Source organism: Oxyura jamaicensis, chromosome 1, assembly GCF_011077185.1.
Source record: "Oxyura jamaicensis isolate SHBP4307 breed ruddy duck chromosome 1, BPBGC_Ojam_1.0, whole genome shotgun sequence".
Taxonomy (NCBI): Eukaryota; Metazoa; Chordata; class Aves; order Anseriformes; family Anatidae; genus Oxyura; species Oxyura jamaicensis.
In genome coordinates, this window is record NC_048893.1 from 9063239 (window position 1) to 9078710 (window position 15472).

The 15472-nt window shown below is 38.1% G+C and overlaps 1 protein-coding gene across 13 annotated transcripts in view; it reads left to right on the top strand.

Annotated features, from left to right (window-relative positions):
- Window positions 1–15472, top strand: part of PCLO (piccolo presynaptic cytomatrix protein) — a 367791-nt gene that overhangs the window by 14669 nt on the left and 337650 nt on the right. For all 13 annotated transcript variants that reach the window (XM_035332179.1, XM_035332170.1, XM_035332186.1 and 10 more), the window contains exon 3: window positions 4312–5718. In XM_035332179.1, the coding sequence (XP_035188070.1) occupies window positions 4312–5718 (1407 nt within the window). The remainder of the gene's footprint in view (window positions 1–4311; window positions 5719–15472) is intronic.

Genomic DNA, 15472 nt, shown 5'->3' on the forward strand with positions numbered 1-15472 from the left:
TACATCTCTGTGACAGTGTGAAGGCCCTATAAATCTGTGGCGATGTAAAGGGATCTTAGTATTTTATGCATATCTTACGGTTTCTTTTTATAGTACCAAATGACTAAATGAGAATGAGACCCATTGCCTCAGAATGCAGCTCTGTTCTGTGAAAGGACTGTTAAAATGGCTTCAAGAGCTTCATTTGCATTGTGTGCCAGTACGTTTTCTATGAAATATGTTCAATCTGCAAGTCCCAGTTTCTTTCTCATTGCACATCTGGAATCTTAGAATCGAGCTGAATTCTATTCCTCCCCTACATCATCTGCAAGAGAAATTGAGCATGCCAATCGATGCAGTAGCTGACAGTTTTCACATTGCTTTTGATAGACTTGCATGGTTAGAAGAAATCTGAACGCTTTCACAGAAAGGACTAGGCTCCAGATTGCCTTCAGTTGTGTTGGCTTTGTTTGGGATAAGGAGAACTGAAGTGTAATTCACATTTGTTATTGAAGTCAACTGTTAGATTCTGAATACATAAAGAAAAGCGAGCTATAGAACATGGTGCTATAATTTTCCTCAATTTAATTCTTCATGGATGTTGTTACTAAAATGTCATGAATAAAATAATTTGGTGCTCCCAACTAGTAGAATGGAGCTTTTAATTTTATTTTTTTTAGATGTTACAGATGATAATGAATAAAATATATTTTATTTCCTTGTATGTTATGAGGGCACATAGCTTCTGTATCACTGAGCTGGAAGGCAAGGTAGCGCTTCCTGTATTCAGTATTTGGAATCTGAACAAAAGTGCTATGTGAAGTCTGTCACATCTCCAGTCCTAGTCAAGGTACTTGATGGCATGGCTTACAGGGTGAAGAAAATCACTAATGGATTTCTTCTGGAAAGTTGACGCCCCATTTAGCAGTGTAAAAATAGATTAGGATCCTCAAAAACTAAGATCTCCTTTACAAGGGAACTGAAAAAGCTCGTGTTTTTTTTTTTGCCTTGGAAAGTCTTTTAATTCTAAGTAGAGAGAGTTATGAAGGAACTGCTATCCAGTAAGACCTGTAAGGATAGATGAACATTAGTATTTTAGGTATCTACAGTAACAGTAAGTTTTACATCACCTGTAATAACATGTAAAGGCAATCTATATTTAACAGAAGCCTATTTCTGTCTTCCCTAAATCTGTAGAAAATCTCTGTCTTTGCAGTAGAAAGAAGAACAGGCCAATGTTTATTACCAAAATGCATCATGTAGCGCACTTCATTTTGGACTCCTGCAGCTCCAATCACAGAACTAAAGTTTGTATGGTTTTGTATGTTTGGAGATGATGTGTGTAATCTATAATAAATGGAGGGTTTTAGCACTTAATTCTTCCCACTAAGGTGCATGTGAGGAATTTTGTCTAAAACAGAAAGATTTAAAAAACAATACAGTAAAGTATTTTGGAAGCATTTGGAAGTTTAGCTGTAGGAGTAGCAAATTCATTTTTAGTTTTAAAGGCTTCAGTTAATATTGAGTGTGTGTGTGTAGAAGTGTATATATATATATATATTTAAGATAAGAAAAAAACTACATATGAGAGATTTCAAGTTTTGTCACCTGTACAAGTTGTGTTGAAAACTGTAGTACAGAACTGACTTTTGTTTAGACTGCAGATAGATACTACAGTCAGACTGGACCAGCTATATATTGAAGACAAGCCTAAATGCTTATAAATGCACCTGGAGTCTAAACACCTTAAATATAAGAAATATCCAGACTACTTATTGTATAGCCCAGCTCAACCCTACAGCTATTTTGGGGGCCTTAAATGTTTCACAGTGGCTTAAAATCAAATTTGCTGGAAGATGCTCATAGCATCTGAGTGGGAGCAGACAGGTACCTGTTACCCCATGGTTCCAAAATGACAGGCAAGAATGCACTCCATTACTTGGGAATGATTGGTTATCTTAGAGTGCAGCACTTTCACTTACAGCATACAAACAAACAAACAAAACAACACAGAAGCAGGAGAATAAAGATGTCTCTAAGCACCTCATGTCATTGGATTATTTTTTTAAAATATAGGAACAGTGAAAAATGCATTGTCCAAATCTCTTTAAAAGTTCTGTGGTTAGTGGGAAAATGCATTCCTCACTTAGGCCCATTAAAAAGTTCCCCACAGAATCCCATCTTTCTGCTCTGTGGAGGAGATAGCCCGTTTAAGAAATTTGAGTCATCCTGCCAAAGCCAGACCACTGTGACAGCCAAGGTAGTTGTTCAGAGTATGTGGCTTGAGTCTGGTCTTTCATTAAACCTCAACCTTTAAGAAAACACTTAAGAATTCATCCTGAAATGTTAACAAGATCTATATAATTGTTAGATTATTAATATGTAAAATCAGGTCTCATAATTAAGCTGTACTTATTACATCTGAAATCATCCCTTGGACAGGGGACATACGGGAACTGACCACCAAAAAATACGGTAGTTGGGCTAAATGTCATCTTCACTCAGGTTCTCTGTGCAGTTGTGAGCTTAATTCCTTCAGTAATTCAGAGCAGAGTTTAAACAAGTGTTCCAGTTCTGTTTCAGTTGGTTTCATATTTTAACAGCCATTTGCAAGTTGGTTTGCAAGTAGATGAGAGAACTGTTTAAAAAAAAAGTTGTGAAAATGGAAGATAAAAGCAGTATTATTATGAATAGTAACTTGATTACTGTAAACTTACAGTTGGGCCAATATTGTGCATCTCTTTGTTAATCTGTTACTAATAGTGAGCTTATATTCACAGTGTGTATATGCCATGTTTATCAGAATAATTGGAATAACTGTTTTAGGGAACGGCGTCCAACTGTTCTGTTAATTTTTTGTTGCTGAAAAATATCAGGCTGGCAAGGCACAGTAAAAGAATGAATTCACTGCCTCAGTCCATGACATCAGAGATTTTTTCTTCTGTTGAACTCTGATATTACATAGACAAAATCTTTCTTTATATATATAATCTCCAGATTCATCCTGTGGTATGGTAGAAATTTCAGACCTGAGTAAGGAACAGGATCCAGAAATTGCACCACTACAGGAAAAGACCTGAATCTCATATTCTGTGTCCTCCTAATTGCAGCTTCCCTCAGTTCCAGTGGTGCATGCAAATGCCATAGCTGGTACCCTGCATTTCACACAGACTAAAGAACAGAAGTAGAGCTACAGATGAATGGTTTAGGTATCTACTTGAAGGTGCAGGCCAATGGGATTCCATGCCATATTGAAAGGCATTTTTGCTGCATATAAATCTTCCATTAGCAATGGAAAATGTGGAAAATAGCATGTGATGGTTCCTGACCATGTGTTGCTTTAACCTGTTTGATAATTTCTCAGATTGTGAGGCTCTTCAAAAGCAAAGGAAAGGACGGCTGCTTAGAACTTTTTTTTTTTTTTTTCCTAAGTAGAAAATATGGTTTCCCTCTGATATAATACACTGGGGGAAGGAGAAAAGCAAAACTTTTAAAGTTGTGAGGTAGTAAATTGCAAGAGAAAATGATAAATGCGTTACTTACATTATTCCTGACTCTGTGTTGAAAATAGGGATCTATGATATACTGGCCTACAATAATTGCCCTGAGAGCTTCTTCTAACAACAAATGAATTTGGGGAAACCTAATTATGGTTCTTAAAGTACCATCAATGCTTAGGCAAAGCTCCTCACTGATTCTAAATGAAGACTTGCCCTTTAAAATTGGTGGTAAGATGCAGGTCTGTGTAATACATGGTGTCCATTAATGCACCTCTGTGCCTAATTCATTGGATACATGTATACTACCAACACGTGCCCTGTAATAGATTACCAGAAACATAAGCTGTATGAAGAGCTTAACAGTTGTACACTTAAAGATAATTATGCATTTTCTTTGTTCTAATTACGATGATTGTTTTCTGTCAGCAGACTTGATTTGTCAAACTATTTTAGCAGTATTTATGTCTTTCTTCTGTTCTGGCAAATCATTGCTCTAAATGACTCACTGCTGGGCCCCATGAAATTCCAGAGTATTTTTTCATTCTGCTGGATTTTTATCCCCTAATATTCAGCTGTGTGTAAACTGAATGTGAAGTCATTAAAAGCATGGGCTCAGTGATTGCTCAAATCACAGGGACACAGAGAAAAACAAAAAACCCTACAAAACAGTCAGACATTTTAACTGCAAAAGAGTACTAGTGGTAATATTTCTCCCTTTTCACAGAGAAGCCTGAAATACTGCAAGAAGCCATGCACTATAATAATTTGTTATAATGTTGATTTTATTAACAATATCTTAATTGTAATACCTTTTTTTTTTTTTTTCCTGCAGATTAAAGAATGGCTCTGTTTAAACTGCCAGATGCAAAGAGCGTTAGGTGGTGACTTAGCACCAGGTCATGGTCCTGGGCCACAGCTGCCTCCACCCAAACAGAAGACACCTACTCCACCTTCAGCAGCTAAAACACCTCCTCAGCCACAGCCAAGTCAAAAGAAAGATGCTACCCCAAAACCTGACCCTGCACAGCTAGCAGAACCTAAAAAGCCCCTGCCACAGAAAAAGCAACCATCCATGCCAGGGTCTCCCCCTGTAAAAGCAAAAACATCCCGTGCTGAGCCTGCTGACTCCTCCCAGCAAATAGATTCTACTCCAAAGTCTGATCAGGCCAAGCCAGCTCAGGCTGATGATAAGCAAAAACAACCCAGTATACAGAAGCCTACGACAGATACTGTGGCTACCCCTGCAGCACCGGGGCTGAAGCAGGATTCGGCAGGTCCCAGGCCTCCACCAACTCAACAGAAAATGACAGATTCCCCAAAGCCAGAGCCTGCCAAACCATCACAGGACACACATCCAGCTGGAGACAAACCAGATTCCAAACCCCTTCCACAAGTGTCTCGGCAGAAGTCAGATCCCAAACTTTCCGCTCAGCCTGGGGCTAGATCAGAAGCTAAAACTCAGAAGCCTGTTGAGCCAGCGCAAGTAAAAGATGATCCTAAGAAGTTACAAACAAAACCATCCCCAAAGCCTGACACCAAACCAGCTCCCAAGGGCCCACAAGCAGGGGCAGGCCCCAAGCCTGTGCCAGCACAGCCAGCACCTCAACCCCAGCAGCCTCAGAAAACTCCTGAGCAGTCAAGGCGTTTCAGCCTTAACCTGGGAGGCATCACTGATACCCCTAAGCCTCAGCCTACAACACCACAGGAAACAGTAACTGGCAGACTTTTTGGATTTGGAGCTTCAATCTTCAGCCAGGCCTCCAATTTAATTTCCACAGCAGGTCAGCCAGGCCCTCAGACATCAGGCCCCGCTTCAGCCGGTCCTGCTGCGAAGCAGCCCCAGCCTCCAGCACAGCCTCCAGCCTCCCAGGCACCCCCCAAAGATACTGCTCAGACTAAGCCTTCTCCAAAAGCTGTTCCGGCGAAGAAAGAAGCCAAGCCTCCTGCAAGTGAAAAAATGGAGCCAGCAAAAGTGGATAGTGCTTTAACGACTAAGGGATCTGATTTAGAAAAGAAACCTAGTTTGGCTAAAGATAGCAAGCCTCAAGCTGCTGAAGCTAAGAAACCTGCTGGGCTGTCAGAACCGGAAAAGGCCAGCCAACCTAAAGTGTCTTGTCCCCTTTGTAAAACTGGACTAAATATTGGTTCTAAGGATCCCCCCAACTTCAATACGTGTACAGAGTGCAAGAAGGTTGTGTGCAATCTCTGTGGATTTAATCCAATGCCACACATAGCTGAGGTAAGGCAACAGAGTCTGTATTTACCTTGCATTCCTACCAGCAGGCTCCATGTGCTGTGGAGATAGCTGATTTTAGCTGTTGATTTGTTGTGGAAAAATTTGAATGTTTGGTTTTGGTCTGCTGGCTTTTAAAATTAAATTACTATGTTGTATGAAACTTGGTCAGCAGTCAGAAAGTAGTTCCAATGAATTTTTGCAGATTAAAGAAGTCTGATATGGCAGGTTGCTAGGTTTTTAAGGCATAAGCAGGTAGTTAATTGTTAAATCTTCTTAAATTAGTGCTACTATAATATAGCAAACTACTGCACTTTCCAGTCTACCATGTGATAAAGTTATTTTCCATATGCTTCAGTATCATACATTGACATGTATGCTTCCCCTGTTGATCAATGCCCCTGATTCAGGCAATTACTGAATGAAGGAATGTATTAATGCCTAGTTACTCCTCTTCTTCCCCAGGTGTTTAATATAACCCTAAATTTATTCTATTATTCTCATTCTGGATCTGGAGTCTTTGTACATGCTGCTGTATTCATTAGCAAGGTTGGAGCGTGGTGATATACGGAAGGTTCTGAAGTTGCTTCATTCAGTGAGGGGTGTGAATTTGAAAATGCCTTTTCTGTGATCTCAATAGTGACTGAGCAGGACCATCATCTATTTAATAGAATTAAACAACTTATTTTCAAATGTTTCCTCAAATTCCATGTTTTTACTCTCCTTCCTTTCTTTCTCATAATTTTTTTAATAAATGACAAGGAGATTGGAAACTTTATGCTAGCTTAACAGAAAGGTGGAGGCATGCCTTACTTGCTGTATCAAATTGGCGAAGTTCAACTCAACAAAGGCAGACCACCTAAAAATACTTGTAATTTAAATGTGTAAGTTGGTTTATGTAATATGTAAGAAAAGAGACTCTTGGTGTTGTCACTGAAATCTGAATGAATAAATCAGAAATATTTCCTTGGTTTAAAGGTTATTACACCTCTTCCCTAAGGTGAGAACAAATGTTGAGATAAATAAGCAATATTTTTCCTGCAGCCTGCTATGTTGGGCACTTTTTTTTTTTTTTTCTGATTATTTTATTGAATACACTATCAGTGGAAAGGCATTTCCTACTAAAATCAACACATTTTATCTACCTTACAAATACGTTCATTACTGTCTTTGTGGTCATTTATGTAAGAAAGAAAGGCCGGAAAATTCAAGAGGATATATTGGTGCTTGAAAGCCTGGGTTTCATTGCCTTGGTGCTTGTGCACTGAAATCTATCAAATGCACACCAATTCCTTGTTCACTGTCCAAACCTCTGCCCTATGTGTACGCACACATGTACATTCACTCTCTCTTGGGTTTAAATGCAAAAAATGCATATGACTTCCTCCAGAGGTACTTTGTTAGGCATGCACAAAATATCCCAGAAACAAGATGTCTCAGTTCTAGTGAAATGCTGTGCAAAAATGACATCTATGCAAGTCCTGGTGCATGACTTCACTTCTTCAGACTTGATTTAGGCTTGGTGGTGTAGGACTGCATCGTGGTGGGCCTATATTTCTCTTACTTCCTCCTCTGTATTTCTGCTTGAGATGAGAAGGCTGCTATTCTGTTTCCTGTCTCCCATCTCTGTTATTACCATAGGATTCCTTCCATTTCAACCCTTAGGAATATACAGAACCTAAAATACTACTTTCTCTAGTCTGACTTCCTCATACCTTTCTTTGCCTCTTGTTTCCTTGTTGCATTTTCTTCTTTCCTCTACTACACATTTTCATCTCTGTCCAGTCTTCTGTCTTCCATTTCTGATCACTTTTGCTAAAAATTGGCAAAAACCTCTTTTTCTTGAGAATGGAAGGTAACGTGCTTGGTTGAGGACAGCCTGACTTTCATTTGCATGAAGATGGGAGACAGAAGAGGGAGCTCATCCTCTCCTCGCCCAAATGAGCTGTGCAAATAACGTATTTAACCTCAGATATCAGTTCTGTCCCTATAAGCATTTCATATACTGTATAGCTGTTATACAACACAAATGTGATATTTTATGCTTACTAGCATACTTTTTTCCTCCAGCAAACTGCTTTCTAACATGTTGAATACAGTCTTGGAGGTTTTCTTTATTTGTCTCTTTATTTTTGAAGGGTTAGGAAGGAGAAATATAAACACTTTTTAGAATTGTTTGGTCTTGTGGTTTTATGCTTAATTCATTTATTCCTATCTCCTGCATTCAGTGAAAAAAAATATAGTTCCCTAAGGCTTTATTCCCTCTTGGCCCCATAAAGTGTTTTGGGTGAACAGACGTAACCATTATTTTATAGTTCTGCTTTTGGGTTGCAGCTATATCACAGTGATTCTAACAGCTGCTTATGTATTATCGATATATTGTTGCCTCAGTAACGGCTGAAAACGAGGTGAGTTTTATTGAGTGCATGATGGCCCAAACATTCTTGCTAACAAAGCTTGTATTGAGCTATACGGTAAAAATCAGTCTGACACAGCAGGGAAACGTATGTTTCATTGACAAATAGAGAGGAGCATCTAAACTCTGTGGGCACTTCTGCCTGAGGAACTTTTTAGCAGGGTGTATCCTCTAGGCAGTGTGCTGCTGTACTGCAGACATGGCTGCAAGTACTTTAAAGGGGAGGAGGTGCTTTCTTGCAATGACAGTTATTTGCTCTTGCCTGTACGCGACAGAGCTAACTTTTAGAATGTATATTTTATGCCATTGCAGAGGGTTGGTCCTCTGATAGCCCCTCCTACACAGGAAATAAGAGAACTAGGCTCTGGCCTGATCTAAATTAGCAATATGCTATTTACTTCAGTGAAATTACACTGGTTTGTGCGAGCTGAGAATTAGGCTAGAATATTTTTACCTAAAATGGGCTGGTTGTTCTTTTTCTCCCTGATTTGTTGCTCCAACAGTCAAACAGTTATTTACTTAAATGGTAATTTATCCATGAGGCAAACAACTACAAATGATTAAATAAATGGCACTTGATAGATTTCAGACCCACAGGACCATGTTGCGCCGTAGTGCATTAACAGACTCCTTATTCTGCCATTTGCTCAATAGGGAGGAGCACTGTTTACCAGCTCTGTAATTAGCTTTCCAGCTCAGGTAGTTGGAAGCAGCTCTATTTTTAGTAACAAAGCACAAGATCACGACTGCAGAAGCTAGAAATGAAGTGTGGCAACGACCATTTTGTGCATTTAAAACTCAGTGAAGCTGTTCAGAATATTGAACAGGAGTGGAGATGGTTGCCTATAATGTAATTAAATATGTTGAGGCAGCAGGGTCAGGAATATAGAAACTGTGATGATTTAATATCCTATTAAAAGAATAACGATAAAAGATTTGAAAACTGAATTGTAGAAAAACTGACAAATCCAAATTTTAGAATCTGTTTGGGCAACAAGTAAAAATTTTATCTTAACCATCATACATTATGAATAGAAAGAACTCAAAATGTAGCCTGTATATGTGAGTGTGCTAATGGATCTAATCTAATAGAATTGCCAAGGGAACAATGGAAGCACTTTTTAGTCTACTGATCCCTATAAAATTACCTGGAAAGGTACTTGGAAATAATAATAATACAAAAAAGTTCCATGTTTGAAATAATTTATTGGGCCTATAGAAAGGAGAGAATTATTTTGAATGGAGGAGAAGGACAAGGTGGTCTTGGCAAGGGCAGAAAAGACATAATGACTCAAACTTACAAATGATTTTGTGTTTAAAAAAGATGTAATATGTTAGATGTAATCGGAATAGATAGTATGAACAATTTTACATACAGAATGGTGCTTCTTAATATGTTTATTACAGTGAATATTGTTTGTATGAAATTGTTTGACATGAGTGGATATGATAGCAGGAATCTATAAGCAGTGGTCTGTAAACAATGACCTTGATGATCCTTCTCCAATCCATATTCTTAATTGATAAATTTTATATAAAAATATATATTACCCAGTAAAATAATTTGTATACTTTTTTGATAACTTATTTTTCCCCGGATCCTTATTAGACCAAACTAAGTAAATATTTTTTTAATCTCCACAAATACTGTAGAGAGAAGGAAAAGCAAAAAAGATAAACTCATTTGCCAAATTAAGAGCAGTGTTATCAAACTCAATAGCATTTGTAGAGTTAACAGTAAACAGCATTTTGGAACTGATACAAGCCTCTCTGGAGGAGAGTTCTCTTGTTGTGGTATGTTGTCATATGCCTGAATGCATTTGGGTTCTTTTATGTCCTGCTTAAAAAAAAATAATGCAGAAAGGGTATTGGCACAGGTGGGTCCTTGATGTAAATTATTCTGGCAGTTTCTCTTTTTCAAAACTTTTGCCAAAGTCCACCCTCAAATGGAGCAAGAACCTCAGCAGTTGTGGCCCTACCTATAAATAAACCCTGTGATTTAATGGAGAATGTGGCTTAGGCTTCTTAAAGCAAGTGTGCAGGGATGATGTAAAGTAACAAGCTATCCATGACTGTAATGAAAATCCCTAAAATAGTGTACTGCATCATCTGAGGTGACACCCATTGCCTCTCTTTTATTTATTAACAGCTCTGTACTATCTTGTTTTGCCTGTTTGAGAAAGCTCAGACCATTCTGCAAGGTGGCAGGTTTCACTCCTATTAGAAGTTCCTATCTCCTCTGTTGTATTTAGTGAAGTTGTTTTTGAAACAGATGGTGTCTGGGAAACAGTGTAGAAGAATTTGCACTTAAGATACAAAGAGAAAAAACAACCATTGCTTTCAGCTGCATAATTTATCTGCTCTGCCTCTTCCCTCTCCCTTTATATTTAAAGCTTCTTTTAAAATTTTGATTGTAAGAAAGTGAATGCTATTATTGTTTAACAGTAGCCAAATAATACAGAAATTAACAGGCTAACAATGTATTCATTGAAGTTTATGGAAATTTTATCCATTAAATTTTAAGTCTTTATAATTGAGAAAATGTTAAAGCTACTAATAATAACTATTTTGAAAGATAACATCTGGCATTGAAAACAGAGTGCATGTTAGATGATAAAGCCCCCAGTATATTTCTTGACTGTCAGAATGAAATTAACTCCAATTGAGATACCCCACTTCTCCTGTTTAATTCAATATGCATAATAGAAATGACATTAAAATAGAAATATTTTTGTAATAGAACAGCGTCAACTTTTCCCACTTTCCTGCAAAATATGCATATGGTATATGAAAAATGGAAGGACTAATATGGAATTCCCCTTTGAGGGATGATTCAGTCAAAACCTAATATGGATAAATATTTTTTAAAAAGGGTTTAGTGCTGGAATTCACCTTTGAAGCTTAGAATTTTCAGCCTTATTTCAGCAAGAGAGTTACTCTTCTGGCATACATTATTTGCAGAGGCAAACTTGAGTTGTCCAGGATATTTCAAGTAAGTATGTTTTGGGCTTCCACCCTTCTCCAATGCCTAAACTAAAGTTGTGTTCCAAAAAACTCTACTTCAGCCAAGCAGTTCTCCAGAGCCCTTAACTTCTGGCTTTTGCACATGGCTTGAGCTGTTCCTTTTGAGTAGTGTCTGTCTTCTGTTTAAATTCCTTTGGAATTCAGACATTAGATTAAACCCATTTTGGGAGCTGTTGTTGGCATGTCTTTGAGCATAGTTCACCCAGAAGCAGTACTATCTGACACAAAACATTAGTTATGGCTACTTTGTCTAATAATGATAATAATTATGCCCACCCATGGTCAGGTACAATATGACGGTGGTTTATTTAATTTGTTATTCCTCTGAGAGCATTACACACAAAATGCAGATCAGTAAATAGACATGTGACTACAGGACTCCCACCCTCAGCTCAGGGCTGTTACCCGGGATGGCTACAGACAAGTTTTATGTCTCCTGGTCCCCTGTAAGACCTCACCATTTTGTGTGTTCTAAGGTGCAACAGGGAAAGTGAAGCCAAGAATATGCCACTGAATCCAAATGAACTAAAAATTAATAGATAACCCGTGATGGTTTTATTTGAATTCCCTGTCACTGTGGACAGAAATAAGAACATCCTTTCTCACTTTCTCACATCCTTTCTGAATGGAACACATTTCAGTAGGGTTATTCAGTCCAAAGCAAGTTATGCTCTAATGTAGTTTCATTTATTTGGCATTCAGGTTTTGTTGGTTGCTTCTGAACATGATCATCTTTGGACAGAATTTGAAGTCAAGGCTTCTTAAATCTCCAGTTATGTCATCAAGGCATTAGCTACAAGACTGTGCTGTTAATTTTTTGTTCTGGTAGTTATAACCATAAAATTGTGGATTTTTTTTTCCCTGGAATTAAACTTGAGGAGTGATAAAGATTGGTATCATTGCTCAAAGTAATAGTGTGACCTTTGGAAGCACTGTTACCAGGATTAATTGCCTGCTGTTTGTTTGCTTTATTCAGTCCTTGAAAAGTTTCCAAATTGCCTCTCAGAACCAAGAACTCCAGGGATGGTTAAATGCTGTTGAAACAAACAATGGAATATAGACATAAAACTATGCAAGGCCACATGGCTTTTATTAATGTTGGTAATGGCCCTTGATGGCATGAAATCCAAAGGGGTGTCTACTGAAACACTGCAGCTGACAAACAAACACATCCTGTCTAGCTGCCTATTTTCCATATCCAGTTAGAATTCATATACAACGACTTCTTTGCTGATATAAATGTATTCCATCTCTAGATGTTTTTGCACCTCCAGAACAAAAAGAAGATGCTTAGGCGAACGATTAGCATAGAGCTTTCAGCATCGATTCTTGTATGTGTTCTATTTTTTTCCTGTGTCATTAGGAAATCAGACAGTTCGCAGACTAGCATATTAGTGAGGGTCAAGCTGGAGTCTGAAATCTAAAGTAGATAATCGGGGAAAATTACTGACCTGGAATTCAGCCAGGTGATTTTCATCTCCGTTATTCCATTGGAAGTTTGGTCAGTGCACTGTTACTAAATGAGGAAAAAGTCTTCTGAAAGCTAAGTTGGCATTAATTGCATAAAAGTTTAACATTTTCTAGGCAACTTCATAATAATATTTTAATGATACTTTTTTGTGATAAAGATACTTGATTTTTCTGTTTTACATTATAGGATATTTTTTCTCTGTTTTACTGGAAAAAAACTGCTTTATTTAGAAAATTTTAATATCGGTGTGAGCTTCAGTTAGTTTCAAGATGAGACCAAGGACTTGAAAACATTGTGACCCACTTCCAGATTTTATTAAACAAATGGACAGAATCTAATGGATATTAAGTGCTCAATTTTTTTTTCAGTGTCAAGCTGAGATACCTCATTAAGACAGTAATTACTACCTGATCACATTGATGATATGTACAGGCACTGTCAAAACTTCTGTCATCATTGAAATGTAACACATTTAACTTATTTATCAGAACCCTTGCATGATTTTGGTTTTATGATTCGCAGGGTGGGAATTGGGGGAAGCTTGTAAATATTTTTTTTTCCTCCTCCAGCAAAATGAAGAACAAATGCCATGATAATATTTTTAAAATATCTGTGAGGGTTTTATGTATCAGAAAACGGAGTATTTTTCTCTATTTATTAATGAATAGTCAAAGTAATAGGACAGATAAGTATTTGAGTAATAAAATTCTTAAAAGACAGTATATTGTAAATTTAAACATTTGCATGCACTTGGTGGTGATCCTATTTCTTGCAAACTGAAACTGTTCATGTTGTTACTGCAGTTAATATTTCCCAGTAACGGCATATATTCAAAATTCCATGTCATGCTTGTGCTGACCAAAGGACTAATGATCACCACACTATGATAGTACATTTTTAAAGAAAGGTCAGTGTTTTGCAAAGAGCAGGTCTAAAAATCACTTGTATACCAGTGTTGTATGGTGATTTTCAAATTAATGTAATTGCACATTTGCAATTAATTTTAAACGCTTGCATGAAATGTGACCAGAAGAAATGATCGATTAAACCTTCAGATGTAAAGAAAGAGAAGGGAGAAAGATGGGACACTTCTCTAATTTTTTTTTTTGTGTGCTGTGCAATAGAACTTCACCCTGAGGGCTGTAAAGAATGTAAAGGTCATTTAAAATAATGGTTGGCCAGTAATATTTGTGTGTGTGTGTGTGTTGGAGTGTTTCTGAAATGCATATGGTTCAGTAAGCCAGAATAAGAACAAATGTGGCTTTAGATGTAGTATTATTTATGAATTTAATTGATTTTTCCAGCAGTACTAAGGGTAAGGATGGAGGCTGCTGGGAAGCCTCAGCCATGATATACTTGTGGAAAAGAGATTAGATTCATGCTGGTAAGCTGTTTGAGATGCAGTCTTGCAGCATGTGAAACAGGAGGTCATGAACTGATGTTGAAGAGGGGGATTAGCTGCCTCTAAACTACTCTGACTGAATTTTGTACAAAATGCTGTTGAGTTGGGAAAAAAAAATGCATGTTTTTTTCAGTTACTAGGAAAAACAAAGCAAACAAACAAAAACCTTCACAGCTATTAGGCAGTATCAGACCAGCACACTCACTGAGAAGAGCAAGGAGGTATGCCAGTTTTCCATTTATGTTTTGGAGGTTAATGAAATTACTCACAGTGAGGTAACCTAGGCTTCTAAGGACAAGACTTGAAAGACCATATGGTGGTCTTCTGTTTTTAGTATTTCTAGGTTAGTAATCTTTGTGTGTTTTTTTATTTTTTCCTTAGTAGGCAGCCTTCACATTGGAAATGGTCCAGTTGTCATGTACAAAGACTAGAAATTGAGCATAAAGAACCTTGTCCTTAAATTTCAAATTAATTTATCTGCCTTTTTGAGGAGGTCCTAGCAGTCACCTGAATAATGAGATCCAAACTACAAATTTATTTTAAATCCTTATATTTATTGTTTACTTAAGATTTCTGAACTTCTCCTGACCTATCTAGATGTGGAAGGTTGACCTTGGCTGGCTGCCAGGTGCCCACCATGCTGTTCTCACTCCTCATCCTCATCAGAACAGGGGAGAAAATACAATGGAAAAACAAAAACAAAAACAACAACAACAACAAAACTCATGGGTTGAAATAAGGACACAGGTTGCTCACCAGTTATAGTCACAGCCAAAACAGACTTTCCTTGGGGAAGACTGATTTAATTTATTGCTAATTGATAACAGTTGAGAGCTGTGAGAATTAAAAGGAAATTAAAAACACCTTCTTCTCCACCCTCATTCTTCAACCTCTTCCCCACAAGTTTCACAGGGGAATGGGGGCTGTGGTCGGTCCCTGACACTTTGTCCCTGCTGCTCCTTCATGGTCTTTCTCTTCCCATGCTCCAATGTGGAGCTTTTCCTTTGGGGAGGATGCTATCCTTCCTGAACTGATCCTTCATGGGCTTCAGCCCAGTACAGCTTCCCACAGGCAGCAGTTCTTCAAGAAGTGCTCCAGTAAGGGTCCATGCTACAGCATCCATCACTTGGGAGCAAACTGTTCCAACAAACATGGGTCCCCCACAGATGGCAGCTCCCACCATTACTACCTGTTCTCAGCTGGGGCCCTCCATTGGCTGCAGGATGGGTTGCTCGTCTCACACGGTACCTATGGGCTGCAGGGGGATCAACCTACTTCACCATGGGCCTCTCCAAGCTGTAGGTCTTCTGCTCTGTCACCTGGATCGTCTCCAGCCCTCCTTCTGCTTGGTGTCTGTGGGCCTGTTTCTCTCCCATTTTCTCACTTCTCTCCCTAATCTGCTGCTGCACAGCATATTTTTAGCCTTTCTTAAGTATGTTACCACAGA